We start from the raw sequence: 17,197 nt of genomic DNA on the forward strand, positions 1-17,197 counted from the left end.
CCTTGCGGTCCCCATGACGATCTTCTCCATTTTGCCTTATTTTCTGCATCTCTCCTTGTTAACCCCCTTGCCCGCATTTCTTCTTCGACCATCTTCAGCCAAGTCTTTCTCGGTCTTCCCCGTCCTCTACTTCCTTCTACATTCATTTCCATCACTCTTCTCAACCAGTCACTTTCATCGTTCCTCAACACATGACCAAACCATCTCAAACTGTTTCTCTCCACAGCATCAATCACAGGCTCTATTCCCATCATCTTTCACAATTCATCATTTGTCTTCCTCTCTCTCAACGATACTCCACACATCCACCGAACCATTCGCATTTCCATCCTTTCCAGCCTTCATTGCTGCTCTTCATTCATGACTAATGTCTCGCTCCCATAAATCATAACACTTCTCACACATGCAGCATACACCTTTACCTTCAGCTTCAACGACACTCCCCTCCTCATCAGCACGCCACTCAGTTCCCGAAACTTCTGCCATGCACATCTCACTCTAGCAACCGTTGCCGAGTCTGATCCACCTTCTCCATTCAGCATGTCGCCTAGGTAACAAAATGTTTTCACACCTTCCAGCTTCACGCCATCTCCAAGATACACCTTAACATTTCCTCCATCTGCAGCTCCCTCTGTGCACACCTTACATTTGAATGTAGCTGCCACACTGGTTAATGACCCTCTCAAACCACTGCATTTTTGATGAACCCACTCAGCGCACATTGTACATTGAATGGAATTCACTCCGACACCCTTCCTGCACACAGCACACGGCCACTTCCCAGTTCTTTGCACCTCACCACATGCTTTACCACTTGCCATCACCTTCGTTTTTCCTATTTTCACCTTCAGACCTTTTGTCTCCATACATTCCTTCCACTTGTTCATCTTCTCCTTCAGTCCATTCATACTTTCTGCAATCAACACCAGATCATCTGCATACAACAACTCCCACGGTCAACCCTCCTTTACGTTCTGAGCCAGCACCTCCATCACAGCTACAAATAGTAGTGGACATAGTACCGACCCCTGATGCACTCCCACCTTCACCTCAAACTCACCACTGTTCCCGTCCTTCGTCCTTACAGCTGTGCGCGCTCTTTTGTACATTGCCATCACTACTCTGATCAACCATTCCTCCACTCCTAACTTCCTCAATGCCCATGTTACTACTTCACGTGGAACCCTATCGAATGCTTTCTCCAGATCAACAAACCCAGGAAATAACATCTCCCTCTTCTCCATGTACTTCTCCTGCAACTGCCTCACAATAAAAAGCGTGTCTGTCGTTCCTCTTCCTGGCATAAATCCAAACGGCATTTCGTCAATCTTCACTTTCTTCCTTATCATCCTCTCCAACACCCTTTCCAATACCTTCATTCCACGCTCCAATACCTTTATCGCTCTATACGAGCCACAGTCCAGAGGGTCACCTTTCCCCTTGTATCGAGGGACGAGGGTACGCAGTTCCCAATCGACTGGAATGCGGCCTTCTTTCACCACCAGATTGCAGATCTCTGTCATTCTCTTCACACCCTAACTTCCTGCTGCCTTCAACATATCTCCCACAACTCCCGTCGGCCCTCCCACTTTTCTACTCTTCATTGCTTTTATCGCTTCCTCAACTTCCTTCTCGGTTATCTTCTCTGCCGGTCCTAAAACTGGGTTACTCTCTTTGTTGCCATCCCATTCATTCTCTGTATTCAACAGCATTTCCATATATCTTTTCCATCGTCCTTTAATTCCATCTGGGTCCACAACGATTTGTCCCACTTCATCCTTCAAGCAGCTCACCCCCATCACATCACACCTCTTTCGCTATCTGCTTTGCAATCCTGAATACCGCTTTCTGACCCTCTTCCGAATCCAAGCGTTCTCCGAACATTTTCCGACATGCCTCCTGCGCCTTTGCTACCTCTTTCTTTGCAGCCTTCTTGGCTGCCTTATAACTTTCATGCTCTGCGTTTTCTGCCCCCGTACCCTTCGCCTTCTGCCACTCCTTGAACTTCTTCCTCTTCTCGTCAATCCTCTTTCCAACTTCATAATCCCACCACCATGTTTCCGAGTGCCTCGGTGGTCCTTTTGTCCATCCACATATGACATCCACATATAACACATCCACTGTATAAGCTTTGTATGCGCTATAGTATACGATATAAGCTTTGTATGTGGTATGGTATACTGTGTAAGTTCTGTATGCGGTATAGTATACTGTATAAGCTTTGTAACTGGCTTTCAGGACCAGCTTGGAAATAGGATCTTGGGAGGATATAGATTGTGGCTGATAATGAACGTCTGTACAGGAGCTTACATTTTGTATCCAGATCTATGGTCATGAAAGAACAACAGTGGGTAGAAGGTTATCATACTGAAATCAGAAAGGCGGGGAACAAATAAACAAAGTTTAAGCAGTTGATGAGCAAATGGAAATGAGGAAGTGGGGCACCTGCCGGAAATATGAGTGAGTGGGGTAGGGTTAATAGGAGTATAAAAAGATAAAAGATACAGGATGACACACAATGGCAGTGTACTGCCACTTTGAAGCCCTGGAGGAAAGAGTGAGTGGAGATGATGAGTCAGCCTGGATTTGGTGTTTTATGTATATCCCCTGCCTCTTCCTACCCATTTCCCTCCCTCCTCCTTCCACCCTACCCCTTCCCCTCCCTCCTCCTTCTACCCTACCCCATCTCCTCCCTCCTCCTTCCACCATACCCCATCTCCTCCCTCCTCCTTACCCCATCTCCTCCCTCCTCCTTCCACCCTACCCCTTCCCCTCCCTCCTCCTTCCACCCTACCCCATCTCCTCCCTCCTCCTTCCACCCTACCCCTTCCCCCCCTCCTCCTTACCCCCTACCCCATCTCCTCCCTCCTCCTTCCACCATACCCCATCTCCTCCCTCCTCCTTCCACCCTACCCCTTCCCCTCCCTCCTCCTTACCCCATCTCCTCCCTCCTCCTTCCAGACTACCCCTTCCCCTCCCTCCTCCTTCTACCCTACCCCATCTCCTCCCTCCTCCTTTCACCCTACCCCATCTCCTCCCTCCTCCTTCAACGCTACCCCTTCCCCTCCCTCCTCCTTCAACCCTACCCCTTCCCCTCCCTCCTCCTTCCACCCTACCTCATCTCGTCCCTCATCCTTCCACCCCACCTCACCGCAATCTCCAACACTACCCCTTCCTCATCCCATCCCCCCCCTGCCTCCCCGCACACCTTCCCCTGCCTTCTCACGCCCACACTTTCCCGTCTCTCCTCCTTCCACCACACCCCCCTCTCCGGTCTCCCACCCCACCTCTTCCCCTCCCTCTTCCTGCCCTTTAAATGGTTTCTCAACCAATCTAGGAAGAGTTACAGAGAATAAATTCTAGGAGGGGCTGCGGAGGTGCGTATAGTTGAAAGAGTGGAGGAGCAACATCACACATTGATGTAAATATTGGTACGGATCTGTTCAAGGTGTAAAATGGAGGAAAAAGATAGTTATTTCATAATACATGTTAGCATAAGTGTGACATCATTCCTGTAATGGTGAAACATGTCGAGCACTGCATGTAAATACTCCTTACGTATCACACCATTTATATATACCCACTACGGGCACAAAGGAGGCACAGGCTGCCTTCATCCAGAAACAGGGGTTGACAGTTTATAGACCCCGGGACACAAAAATTAAGGAAAATATCATGCAGACAAGGATAAATGACCCAGGATTAGGTGTCCATCTTCATTTTCAGCCAATAATTGTGAGGAATGGACATCTCAAAACTTTTCATGGCACTGGGAGTTTGGAAGCCTTCCTGGTGCAGTGTAACTGCCTCACGAGACTTAAAATGGTCGGGTGGAGGCCAAAAGCATGTTCAATACTGTGGTACATTACGGAAACCCATCGCTGATGTTCTAACTCCAGAGACACAGCAGGTAGGTAGGTAGGAAGAGTCCTTAGCCCACACAGGTTGCAAGCATTATTTTCGGAACCCACACCTGGTTCCCCTCCCTTCGTCAATGCTGGACTCTCCAAGTCAATGCTGGACTCTCCTTCCCCCCTTACCCCCACTCTTCCCCCCTACCCATCCCCCCCACCCTCCTTCCCCTCCCCCTTCCCTTCTTTTCTCACCTTCTTCTTTCCTTCATCCCACTTTTCTTTCTCATTCTCTTGCATTCTTCATTGCACATGGGTTAAAACTGCTGCCAATCACTACCTCATGGTTTTTTGTATACCTAGAAATGATCTCTGCTACCCTTGCCCACCCGTAAAGCCCTTTTCCTTCCACTACTCGTAATATGTGTTGTGCAACCTTAGCCCATCTGTTACTGTCTGCTGTTCTGTTGGTCTCTCATTCTGCTGCCCTCTGAATAAACAGGAACATTTGCAAACAGAATACACACATTTGCACTCCTAACACATGGTTAATGCCCCCACGTCTCTATTTCCCTTCTTTTAATCCACATCCCCCCCCCCCCCAACAGTCTCCTCCCATGGAGACGATTAGAGTCCCTGTATAAAGAGAGTTGCGCCATGCGCTGACCCGAGATTTCTGGTCACGTGATTTCGTGGCGCCATTTTGTGTCTAACTTCACCGTGCGTGAACGTCAGCTTGGTACGAGAATGTTGTTTATTGCCAAACAAAATGACTGGTTGTTCTGCTTTTGGTTGTTCAAACCAATCTGGGAAATATAAGATGTATAGATTTCCAAGTGATAAAGTCAGAAGACAAATTTGGGAAGCGAAAGTCAGACGAAAGAGCTGGAAAGCGATCGACTCCTCGAGACTCTGCCAGGTAGGCCCACGCCGCTTGATGATCGATGTTCAAAAGCAATTCTATCTGCTCGGTTTTTTTTTGGTTGTCTGTCCGTTGAAAACCATTTTAAAGGGAAGTGATTTGTGTTTGTTTATAATCTTCAAGGAGCTGACCAAAAATGCATTTCCGTGGGAAGAACCCTGCTCAATGTTTTTCGGGTAGTCCTAGCGGACCGCATATTGTCATCGATTGATGAAATGTCCCGGTACAGTGACATTGCCTGGTCTGCGGTTGGGTAGTCTGCGGGCAATGTCACTGTACTTTTTCAGAGGGAATTAATTTTGATTTTATAGGGGTGGGAAACCCATGGTCCGTTTTGTTTTCAGTTGTCTGTCCGTCCATTCAAAACTTATTCCGAGGCAAGTTATTTTTTTGGTTTAAAATCTTTAGCCTAATCGGCAATCATAAAAGCAATTTTAGGGGGGGGCCTGCTCAATTTTTTTGCGGGTTGTGCAGCCATCCATACGTCCAAAATTTGACGAGTTATTGTTTGCTTTGTACAGTGCTCATGCGTCTTGTGGCATATTTGCTCAAATATTTCCCACCCCGGGATTTATGGCCAAATTGTAGTGATGGAAGATTTTGCACATTGGACAATCCCTATATATTTAACCTGGTGACAGCTATCGTTCCCAAAACATACAATATTTCAAGATACAATACAATGTTACAAACATACAAGAGTCATGTGACCAGAGTGGCAACCTGTAATTGGTTGAGGCTGCAATATAGGTGCAAGAGATAGGAAATACTGTCTTTTCTACACGTGTTGTCGAGGAAAGCACGCTGTGTGTGTGGTGTGAAAGAAGTGAAATGGTCATGTGAACTCCCGGGGTCTCTTCTCTTCGTACGGGGTCTCTTCTCATCCACGTGGCTGTCGTGAGGTCTCTTGCACTCATCGCAGAAGACAGATGAGGTCTCTTCTCGCCGTATCGTGAGCAGTCTCTCCGTCTGTAGTCATATTCAAGTCTTCACTTGTCGGAGTAGTGATGAGTTTCACTTGTGAGGAGTGAACGGAGTGGTGATGAGTCTCACTTGTGAGGAGTGAACGGAGTAGTGATGAGTCTCACTTGTGAGAAGTGAACGGAGTAGTGATGAGTTTCACTTGTGAGGAGTGAACGTAGTGGGATGAAGTGTTGGTCTGGTCAGAGTGTTGTATTACGGGCAGAGTTTTCTTACGGTCTGAATGTATGAATCATGTTCTGTACTGAATGTATGAACCAAGTTTTGTACTGAATGTTTACTGTGTTGGCCTCATCGTGTTCCTGGTGAAATTAAACAAGTTATGGTGAATACGACGTCTTATCTGTGCTTTTCCATATCTGTTCGACTCGACGAACCGTGCACACTGCAGGTATTTTTTAAAGTTTTTTCTCTGTTTAATTACGGATTGGCGCAGTCGAAAATTAAGTGTTAATTAAGTCGCCAGCTATGAAACATATTAATCGATCAGGCAATATCCATCAGAGTTCTGGGCAAGGGTGTAGTAATAAATTAACGTTTCAATCTTACTAGATGCCGATGACGTTTTCCTTATGTCAGAGACAGAAGCTGACTTGCAGCTTGTTAAATCATTACAATGGAAATTGACGTTTTGGGCCCCCTTTATCGGCTTTTGAGGAAAGGAGTCTCCTGGAGCTGGGGGTCTACTGAACAATCAGCATTCCAGACCTCTAAGGATCTGCTCAAATCGTCCAATGTTCTCGTTCATTTTGATCCAGAGAAGGATCTTGTGCTGACATGCGATGCCTGTCGGTATGGAGTGGGGAGTGTATTATCACACGTGATGCCTGATGGTACGGAAAGACCGGTTGCATTTGCATCCAGAACGTTGTCCCCGGCAGAGAAAAACTATTCCCAACTTGACAAGGAAGGATTGGGAATCGTTTTCGGCGTCGGCAAATTTCGCCAGTACCTTCTTGGACATCATTTCACGATTCGCACTGATCACAAGCCGCTGATCAGTCTGTTTGGTCCAACTAAGGCGACATCTGACACACTACCGCCCAGGATCATCCGCTGGTCCCTGTTTCTCGCTGCTTATGACTACACCATATGTTATAAGCCCGGTTCGTCTATCACAAATGCAGATGCCATGAGTCGGTTACCCCTTCCAGAATCCATTGATGATTCGCCTACACCAGGATCCATTATCGCACTGATGGATCATCTGGAAGATTGTGCTGTCGATTCCGGCCAGATCCGCACTCATACTCGACGAGACCCCGTTCTGTCCAGAACTGTCCAGGCTGTACAGCTTGGATGGCATTTGCTACCTGAGGGTGACCCAGATTTTGCGGCTTTTAAAGCACGTAAAAACGAACTCAGCGTGGAAAATGGTTGCCTACTCTGGGGATGTCGTGTCGTGATCCCGAAAAATCTGCGTTCCAGGGTCATGGATGAAATCCATGACTGTCACCCCGGGATTGTGAAGATGAAGTCACTCGCCAGAAACTATGTGTGGTGGCCGAATCTTGATGCTGATATCGAACATCATGTTCGACATTGTTACCCCTGCCAGAGCACCCGGAATACACCTGCGAAAGCGCCACTGCATCCCTGGGAATGGCCCAGCGAACCGTGGCATCGCCTACATCTCGATTATGCCGGGCCTATTAACGGCAGCACGATTCTAATAATTACGGACGCGCACACAAAATGGATTGATGCCTATGTGACGCGTGGTACTACGTCAGCCATTGTCATCGAAAGACTCAGACGCTGTTTCGCCACTCATGGTCTGCCCAGGATGATCGTGAGTGATAACGGTTCGTGTTTTTCCAGTACCGAGTTTGCCAAGTTCACACGTCGGAACGGCATCAAACATAAGTTTGTCAGCCCACATCACCAGGCTTCAAATGGCTTGGCCGAACGATCCGTGGGAATCATCAAATCCGGATTGCAGAAACTTCAGGAGGGAACCCTGGAAACAAAGCTGTCTCGTCTCCTGTTCAAATACCGCATCACGCCACAATCAACAACCGGTGCAGCTCCGTCTGAGTTATTGATGAAACGACACTTGAGATCGACACTTGACAATCTCAAACCAGACATATCATCAAATGTTTATCAGAGCCAGCTTAATCAAAAGTTGGTGCACGATAAGACGTCCAACAGTCGATGTATCAACATTGGAGATCCAGTGTTTGCCCGAAATTTTGGTGCAGGTGCGACGTGGCTACCGGGGGACATCATCGAGAAGCCAGGTCCACTGTCCAGTGTGATTCGCCTGCAGGACGGCCGCGAAATTCGTCGACATCAGGACCACATAACCTACCGTCACTGTGAGTCGATGGAGCCTGTAGCATCGTCACAGTCAGGACAACAGTTCGACCCACCACTGCCGGAGATCGTCGTGGCCGCTCCAGCCGGCTCGGATGCCCCGAAAACCTCTGCAAACGCCACACCCTTCGTGGAGACCAAAGGAATCACCTCGGACTCTGTATCCACTGGTACACCGCGACCCAAAGGAATCACCTCGGACTCTGTATCCACTGGTACACCGCGACGCTCAATGCGTGAGAGAAAAGCACCCGACCGGTTGAATCTTTGAAGATGTTTTTTTTTTCACGTTGACACATGTTCTATTTTCACGTATTTTCATTATTCTCATAACCATTTGCACACATATTTTCACATGGTTTGGAAATGTTGCTTTTGAAATGTCAATTCTGGAAATCTAGCACGTATTGCTCTTGGTAATTTTGGACTTAAAGGGGAGGATGTCATGTATGCAGTGCAAATATTCACCATTGTATCCCTACACCGGGACCGGGTGGTATCCCTACGCCAGACCTCGGATGGCGCTGCTGTGAATCGGGCCTTGATCGGCAGAGTGAATAAACGCGTACGACAATTGATCGCAGTTTGTCGAGATACTTTACAGAAATTGAATATAAATGTCGATAAAACTAAAGTTGTACACAATAGAAATATGGCAATACCACGTACAGAATTTGTTTTAGGTGTGTTAAACTATATGTCGGCTGGAAGTCCTACACCGGAATTGCTCTCGGCACCCTTTAAAAAATGTTGGATATGCCCACACTCCTTTCTAAAAGTTATTAAAATTCAGAGAACGACAGCATTGGTTTGTCTTACTTATAATGTTAGCTCTTATATGCAGTGTTGGCTTGTAATATGCATTGCCATACCACTTTTAATATCACCACACAGCTCTTTTTCACGGCAATAGCTGAGTTTTTGACAAAACAAATATCACCTGTATGTAATAATAAGACTAAATATGTGTAGTAAAATTTTTTTTTAGCAGGTTTAGAATATATCACCCCATATCGCGAATGTACATGTATATCTAATCCGACACACTTAGACACAAAATGGCGTCCAAATTTGAGTTGACACAACTCTCTATATACAGGGACTCTAGAGACGATGAGCGGGAGAGCTGAGGTGAGGGCTTGGTGAGCTAAATGGAGTGGTGGGAGAGCTGCAAGGAAAGGTAACGTAAGGGGTCTGGAAGGGTTAAGAGCAGGATGTGAACATTTATAACAATCTGGTTCTCACTTCTGCAGCCCAAGTTCCAGGAAACAATCACAAGCCTCATGACCGTGGCAAAAAAGTGCAGTATTAGAGTCTCAGAGTCTTGGGTTCAAGCCCCACTAATGCCAAAATACTATCAGAAAGATTGACTCAGCCTGTCATCCTTTCAGGATTGTCAAAATGAAGTACAAGCTTGCTGGATATAGGAAATCAATAACAGTTTATCTGGGAACAGTGGTGGTGCACCACCTTACTCCTTATAGGCCACAAAGAGCAGCCTTAAGGTTGCCTCTTTGTTGAAAACCTTATCTTACCTTTTGCATACTAGTACACCCGCTCACTAAGGGAGCGGAAAAAAGGGTCATTCATCTTTGGGGTATAGAGATTAGAGTCGATCTATGGTCGGGTCTCAAAAACATTGGGCGTGTTCATTTACCAAGTTTCTTGCGAAGAGATCGCCAAGTGATTTCAGCATTATGTTAAGCATTTGAGCAAGCACTCCATTCAAAACCGTTGAGGAACGGCTGGCTTGGCAAGCACTAGCTAGCTGCTTGGTAAAGGAGCACAACCCGAGCTTCTCCCTTTCAGTGTCGTTTTAAACAGCAGGAGCGAGTTTCAAACGTTCGCTACGAAAAATGCCACGATAGCGGCAGAAAGGGCCATGATATTGTGGCGGACACAAAAGCCCACTGGCGTGGTGACATCATTCCACGCACCAAGTGGGTGGTGGCCACGCCCGAGGGGTAGGCGTGGCCTCATGATATACACCGGGCGACCAGCCCGGAGCATTTCAGTGTTACAGTGTAGTCTTACAATAAAGACGTTTATATGTTACCGCTTGTCCGCTTCCTCCTTGCTCACAAGCAGCGCGCGTAACGCCGCGCTTTACTGGTGACCCTCGACGTTGGATCTGCCATAGCGATCCTTCCGAACACGACGCCATTGCAATGGCCAACGACAAGGCAATGGCGATTAAACTTCCCGAATTTTGGGAGGCCCAGGCCGAAGTCTGGTTCGTTCAAGCCGAAGCCCAATTTCAGCTTCGGCGCCTCACCAACGACGACCTGCGCTACTGCCATGTCGTCGCCTCCCTCGGGCCCGGCACGGCCGCTCGAGTTGTGTCCGTCCTTCGCCACCCACCGGACGGCCACAAGTACGAGGCACTCAAGCGGCTACTCCTAGCCACGTTCGGCCTCACGGACGACGCACGGGCCGACCGCCTCCTGGATCTCCCCGAGCTCGGTGAGACGCGCCCGTCGGTCCGAATGGACCATATGCTGTCACTGTTGGGCGACGAAGCCCCCGGTTCGCTATTCCGGGCGCTTTTCCGGCGCCAACTTCCAGCGCAGGTTCGCCTCGCGTTGGCCGGGACCGAGCTAACGGAACCCCGAGCATTGGCCGCCAAGGCGGACAGGTACTTCGCCGCTTCGGACACGCGAGCGAGCGTCGGCGTGGCCGTCACGGCCCTCGACGCTGATGTTCAGCAGCATGTTCCACAGCATCAGCTTCTACAGCGCGCTGATGTTCAGCAGCATGCTGATACGCACCTCGTGAACGCCGCCAAGCCCCGCCCACCGCCGCGGCGAAAACCGCCACCGCGGGGAAACCCGCCAACTCCACCGGCCTGGCGGAGCCAGCCGCGCTCCTCCAGCTCCACCACCTGGTGCTGGTTCCACGCCAAGTTCGGCCATGAAGCTCGGCGGTGTCATCCGCCGTGCTCCTTCAACGGGTCGGGAAACGCCCGGGCCGGCGCTCAATAGTGGCGATGAGCGCCGGCCGTTCGAGCAGCCTGCTGTTCATAACGGACACCTTCTCCGGGCGCCGTTACCTGTGCGACACGGGAGCGCAGGTGAGTGTCATTCCCGCCGGCACGTCAGACAAGCACGCCGCGGGTGGGGGCCCCGCGCTGCTTGCCGCGAACGGGACGCCCATCCGTACGTACGGAAAACGCTGCCTCTCTCTGCGGTTTGGAGGGCAGGTTTTCCGATGGACGTTCGTCACCGCCGACGTGCCCATGGCACTGCTTGGCGCGGACTTCCTGTGCGCTAATGGGCTCCTGGTCGACGTCAAGCGCAGATGGCTTGTCCAGGCCGAGACGTTCAGCTCGCTCGCTTGTGCGTTGCCCAGCTCAACGAGCGGCTTGCCAAGCGGCTTGCCGAACGATTCGGTTCCGGCCACGTTGGTCTGTACGCTTCCGGCAGCGGACGCATTCACCCGCCTCCTCGCCGGCTTCCCGGCCCTCACGCGGCCCACCTTCTCAGCGGGGGCCGTCAAGCACGGGGTGGCCCATCACATCCCCACCGTCGGGCCACCGGTCTACGCCCGGGCACGCCGCCTCGAGCCGACGAAGCTGGCGGTGGCAAAAGCGGTGTTCGCTACCCTGGAGCGACTCGGCATCGTTCGGCGCTCAGAGAGCGCTTGGGCGTCGCCGCTGCACATCGTGCCGAAGCCCGGCGGGGGATGGCGACCGTGTGGGGACTATCGCCGTCTCAATGACGCCACGACTCCCGAAAGCTACCCCGTCCCCCACATTCAGGACTTTTCCGCCCGTTTGGCGGGCAGGTCCTTCTTCTCGAAGGTGGACCTCATACGCGGCTACCATCAGGTCCCCGTCAGGCCGGAGGACGTCCCGAAGACGGCGGTCATCACGCCATTCGGACTCTTCGAGTTCCTGCGCATGCCCTTCGGTCTGAAGAATGCGGCTCAGGCGTTCCAGCGACTGATGGACAGCGTCCTGCACGACTTGGATTTTGTCTACGTCTACCTGGACGATATCCTCATCGCCAGCGCGTCCCGCGAAGAGCACCTACGCCACCTCCGCACGCTCTTCGAACGCCTGGGCCAGCATGGCCTGATTGTGAACCCCGCAAAGTGCCGGTTCGGCGCCGCCACAATCGATTTTCTGGGGCACCGTGTCACCAGGCACGGAGCCGTCCCCCTGCCGGCCAAGGTGGAGGCGGTGAAGGGGTTTCCGCGCCCCCGCACGATCAGAGGGCTGCAGGAGTTCCTGGGCATGGTGAACTTTTACCATCGGTTCCTGCCCCGTATCGCCCAGCTCCTGCGCCCCCTGCACGAAGCTCTCCGAGGTAAGCCGGGCAAAGGCGACGTTACCTGGACCGAGCAGATGGACACGGCGTTCACGGGCGCGAAGCTCGCCTTGGCTAACGCCACCATGCTCGTGCACCCGGCGCCCGATGCACCGATCGCCCTCACCACCGATGCCTCGGACTACGCGGTGGGCGCGGTGCACGAGCAATGGGTGCGTGGAGCTTGGCAACCGCTGGCGTTCTTTAGCCGGCAGCTTCGCCCGCCCGAACGCCGTTACAGTACCTTCGACCGCGAGTTGCTCGGACTTCACTTGGCGGTCAGGCACTTCCGCCATCTGCTCGAGGGCCGGGCGTTCACTGCCTTCGTCGACCACAAGCCGCTGATCTTCGCGATGGGCAAGGTCACCGAGCCGTGGTCGGCCCGGCAGCAGCGTCACCTCTCGGCCGTGTCCGAGTACATGACGGACATCCAGCACGTCGCGGGGAAGGACAACCCGGTGGCGGATTGCCTTTCCCGGGCCGTCGCCCACGCAGTCCACCTCGGCATCGACTATGCCCGGATGGCAGCGGACCAGGCCGCTGACCCCGACGTCCAGGCCTTGCGGACCGCCGTCACGGGCCTTCGCGTCACCGAGGTGCCGTTCGACGGCGCGGGCGTGGCCCTCTTGTGCGACATCTCCCTCAGGCGTCCTCGCCCCATCGTGCCCGCGGGCTGGCAGCGCCAGGTGTTTGACGCCATCCACGGCCTGTCCCACCCGGGCGCGAGGGCCTCCCAAAGGCTGATCGCCGACAAGTTCGTCTGGCATGGCCTCCGGAAGGCCGTCCGCGGCTGGGCCAGGACGTGCCTCGCGTGCCAGCGCGCCAAGGTGCACCGGCACACCCAGGCCCCGTTGGCCCCGTTCACGGTGCCGGAACGCCGGTTTGACCACGTCCACGTGGACCTGGTGGGACCTCTGCCCCCGTCGCGGGGTTTCACCTACATCCTCACCATGGTGGACCGCACCACCCGGTGGCCGGAGGCCGTGCCCTTGGCGTCGACAACGGCGGCCGATGTCGCGCAGGCTTTCATCGTCACCTGGGTCGCCCGGTTCGGCACCCCCTCAGACATCTCATCCGACCGCGGCTCCCAGTTCACCTCGGAGCTCTGGGGGGCGGTTGCGCAGGGGCTCGGGGTCCGGCTGCACCGAACCACGGCCTACCACCCCCAGGCTAACGGCCTGTGTGAGCGATTTCACCGCTCATTAAAGGCCGCGCTCCGGGCCACCCTCCGCGACGGCGGCTGGGTCGACAGGCTCCCCTGGGTCCTGCTGGGCCTCCGGACGGCGCCCAAGGAGGACCTGCGCGCATCCGCGGCAGAGTTGGTCTTCGGGCAACCGCTGCGGGTGCCGGGCGAGTTCCTCCCCGACTCCACAGCACCATGGTCCGCGGCACAGCAGCGCTCCGCTCTGCAAGAGACCGCCCAGAGGTTCGCCCCGGTGCCAACGGCATGCCACGGGCACCCACCGACGCACGTCGCCCCGGAGCTTCGCACGGCGGAGTACGTCTTCGTCCGCCACGATGCCCATCGGACACCACTGCGGCCCCTGTACGACGGGCCTTTCCGCGTGCTGGAGACTGGGGCAAAGCACTTCACCCTGGACATCGGCGGTACTCCTGACCGCGTTTCGGTAGACCGCCTCAAGCCGGCCCACCTCGATGTGGACCATCCACCGCCAGTGGCCCGACCCCGACGTCGGGGCCGCCCTCCTGCGGGCGGACCCCTGGCACCGCCCAGCCCCGCCGCCCCCCGGTCCTGCACCCATCCCAGGGGCAGGCAGGGGCATCCCACCTGGCATCCCTGCACCCCGGACGCCGCCGATCGCCAGGGGGCGCTTCGGCCGGGTCATTCGTCTGCCCCGCAAACTGGCCCTCCAGGTGCGCGGGAATTCTGGGGGGGCGCGTGTGGCGGACACAAAAGCCCACTGGCGTGGTGACATCATTCCACGCACCAAGTGGGCGGTGGCCACGCCCGAGGGGTAGGCGTGGCCTCATGATATACACCGGGCGACCAGCCCGGAGCATTTCAGTGTTACAGTGTAGTCTTACAATAAAGACGTTTATATGTTACCGCTTGTCCGCTTCCTCCTTGCTCACAAGCAGCGCGCGTAACGCCGTGCTTTAATATTACCCAACATTTGTGGGGTATATAGAGTACAGTAGATCTTCGCTCAGTTACGTAAGTAAACCTTACTTCACGGATGTTGGGATTCCTCCAAATGTCTTTATTTAGTGTTATAAAGAGCATTAGCGACTGTTTAAGAAGCTAAGATTACGTGTTTGTGGTTTATAATATTTTTACTTCCTGTGGAAGCCATTGCTTCCACGGAAACGCCATTATAACTATAAGCTATTTATACACGTCGTCACTGCAGGAAAAACGCTTTGGGGAAGTCGGACATTAGTATTGATATTTTTTGTAATTACATTAACAATATGCGATTATCATCAATTTTGTTTTTAAAAGCATCTTTGGAAAGACACCATGATAATCTTCTTCTTTGGAAAAACGCCACGATAAAGCTAATTTAACATTGATATACACCTCAACACGCAACGCCATTGACGGCAATGCCAGGGAAAACCCCCTTGGGGAGAGGGGCAAATGAATGCGCTAGAACCTTCATTATGTAACCCTTCGTCATCCTGTCAAGTTTGGTTGAGTTTGGATAAGTAACGACGAATGTATTGGCGTCAAAAATTCATCAGACAGACAGACACGAAATGGCGTATTTTAGTATGATGAAAGATCAATTAGCATTTGATCATTCTAATCTCTGCCACCAAAGGTGGACCAAAGTTATATATTCACCCCTGTTTATCGGTTTGTGAGCACGATATCAAATTGATCGATTCGATTTTGGTGAAGATCCGGATATTAGAATTCTTAACCGTTTCAGTGCTGAATTTACCAGTATGCATTACAAAAATATGGTATTTTTCAGGGAAGCTGAACAAAACATCTGTATTGTTAATAAGGCACCCAGAGGAACAAACACTTAAATTGAAACAAACAATACAGATTGTTGAACAATGACTTGGCCACGGTCGTGGTCAACATCACGTTCTAATGAGGCCACGATGGTGGCCAACAGCACGCAAACAGTTACAGTGATTCTTCCCAATTGAGAGAAGAGGTAACTTTATTTAAACCGATAATCTGATGTGTAAAACGCTTGGATATTGCGATGTGAGTTAACGGTTTCAGCAAGCAATATTACTATCACAACTATGACACAATTGATGACAAGTCCCTTTGATATTAAAACAAGGCCCACCTGTGCTTCACTGAGCTGCAGCTGGGCAGCAGCTGAGGCCACACTGTCTTCCAGTGAAGATAGCTCCATGTCAGGTGTGTGGCCCTGGACAGAGCGAGCTCTCAGTTCTAGCTCGGTCAGCTCCTCTTCGAGTGCAAACACCCTACCTGCTCCCATATACACCTGTAAAAGGTGGGCAGCACTGGAGTGATATAGAAAATGACAATTCTTTTTAAGGGTTGTAGCTTTTGGATATTTTGTTCAAATATGATGTTTTAGGATTTGGTCATTATTTATTGACTAGCAAAAGTACCCGGCGTTGCCGGGTAACAATGAGTCGCTTATTCAAGGGAATATGAAGAGAGGGGGGAAGGAGTGGAGGAAGGGAGAGAGGGGGAGGAGAGGATGGAGGGTGACGGGAAGGGAACAGGGAGGAGAGAGAGGGGAGGGGGAGATTGGAGGGGAGGGGAGAAGGGGGAGGGGAAGGGGGAAGGGAGAAGGGGGAGGGGAAAGGGGAAGGGGGTAGAGAAGGAGGGTGCGGGGGAAGGGAAAGGGAGGGGGAGGAGAGAGAGGAAAGGGGGAAGGGGAAAGGGAGGGGGAGGGAAGGGAGGGTTAGTATAATCGCACAAAAATGTTAGTCAATAAAAAAATGGGTATGTAAAAACAAAAAGAGAGCTCTGTCTACTGTAACGCCATGGCTTGCAAAAGCAGCCTGAATAGCATTCACCAAGTGCTGGTTAATCATATTAAAAAATATACGCAATATGGGTCCATCATCTAGAGGGAATTTGAAAAAAAGATCGCAGGCACAGTGGAGTGACACCCTATCCCATGGAAGTATGAATCAAGTTAAAAATTAATATTATTAAGTTAAATAAATAAAAAACTAACCCCAGAAGGAGAATCATAGCCTCGCTTAAATAAATGAATATATACGCTTAGTTATAAAATCGCTAGATATGGTAAATTTTGTCAGATTTCACTCCAGATTTGGACATTTATTTAGTCGGTAGGATCCAATCCTCATATCCGAATCCAGATTTTGATGATATGCTTCAATTATGTCATGATAATCGATCGTGTTTCCAAGGCAAGGCACATGTGAGTAGGCCGAAACAAAATAGCGGCTTAAGAACCCAGCGAGGTGCAGTGGGCTGACCAAGATGGTGGGCCGCCATATTGGTAAGCCTTTTTCTGTTTTTTTTAGTTTCTTATGAGCACCTCATTAATCATCTTCAAAAAGGATGTTATAACACACCCAAACACCCAGTTTTCATCATTGCAATCGGTTGGAGGTCCAGGTGTATTCATGCAAAGTTTGAGGCTGCTAGGTTTCATGGTTTTGGAGTTATGGAGGAGACAGACAGATGGACGGACAGACACTGCCTTTTATTATTATAGATGTGGAAATTGTACAAGCCAGAAATTTTCAAGACATCTAGTACTGCTTCTTTTTTTGGTGACATCATGACATTGATCACTTCCTGGTTTGTAGCCCCGTGACGATCGTGATTAGGATTTATTTGGTTTATTCTTGAAATTTGTGCTCGGTTTGTTTGAGGT

The 17,197-nt window shown here is 51.3% G+C and overlaps 1 protein-coding gene across 1 annotated transcript in view; it reads right to left on the reverse strand.

Moving 5' to 3' along the window:
• MYRIP (myosin VIIA and Rab interacting protein) overlaps window positions 1-17,197 on the reverse strand; it is a 257,140-nt gene that overhangs the window by 14,187 nt on the left and 225,756 nt on the right. Inside the window, exon 10 of the mRNA XM_068100415.2 lies at window positions 15,656-15,817. Coding sequence (XP_067956516.2) covers window positions 15,656-15,817 — 162 coding nt within the window. The remainder of the gene's footprint in view (window positions 1-15,655; window positions 15,818-17,197) is intronic.

This window comes from Myxine glutinosa, chromosome 6 (assembly GCF_964187855.1).
Source record: "Myxine glutinosa chromosome 6, kmMyxGlut1.1, whole genome shotgun sequence".
In the NCBI taxonomy this organism is placed as follows: domain Eukaryota; kingdom Metazoa; phylum Chordata; class Myxini; order Myxiniformes; family Myxinidae; genus Myxine; species Myxine glutinosa.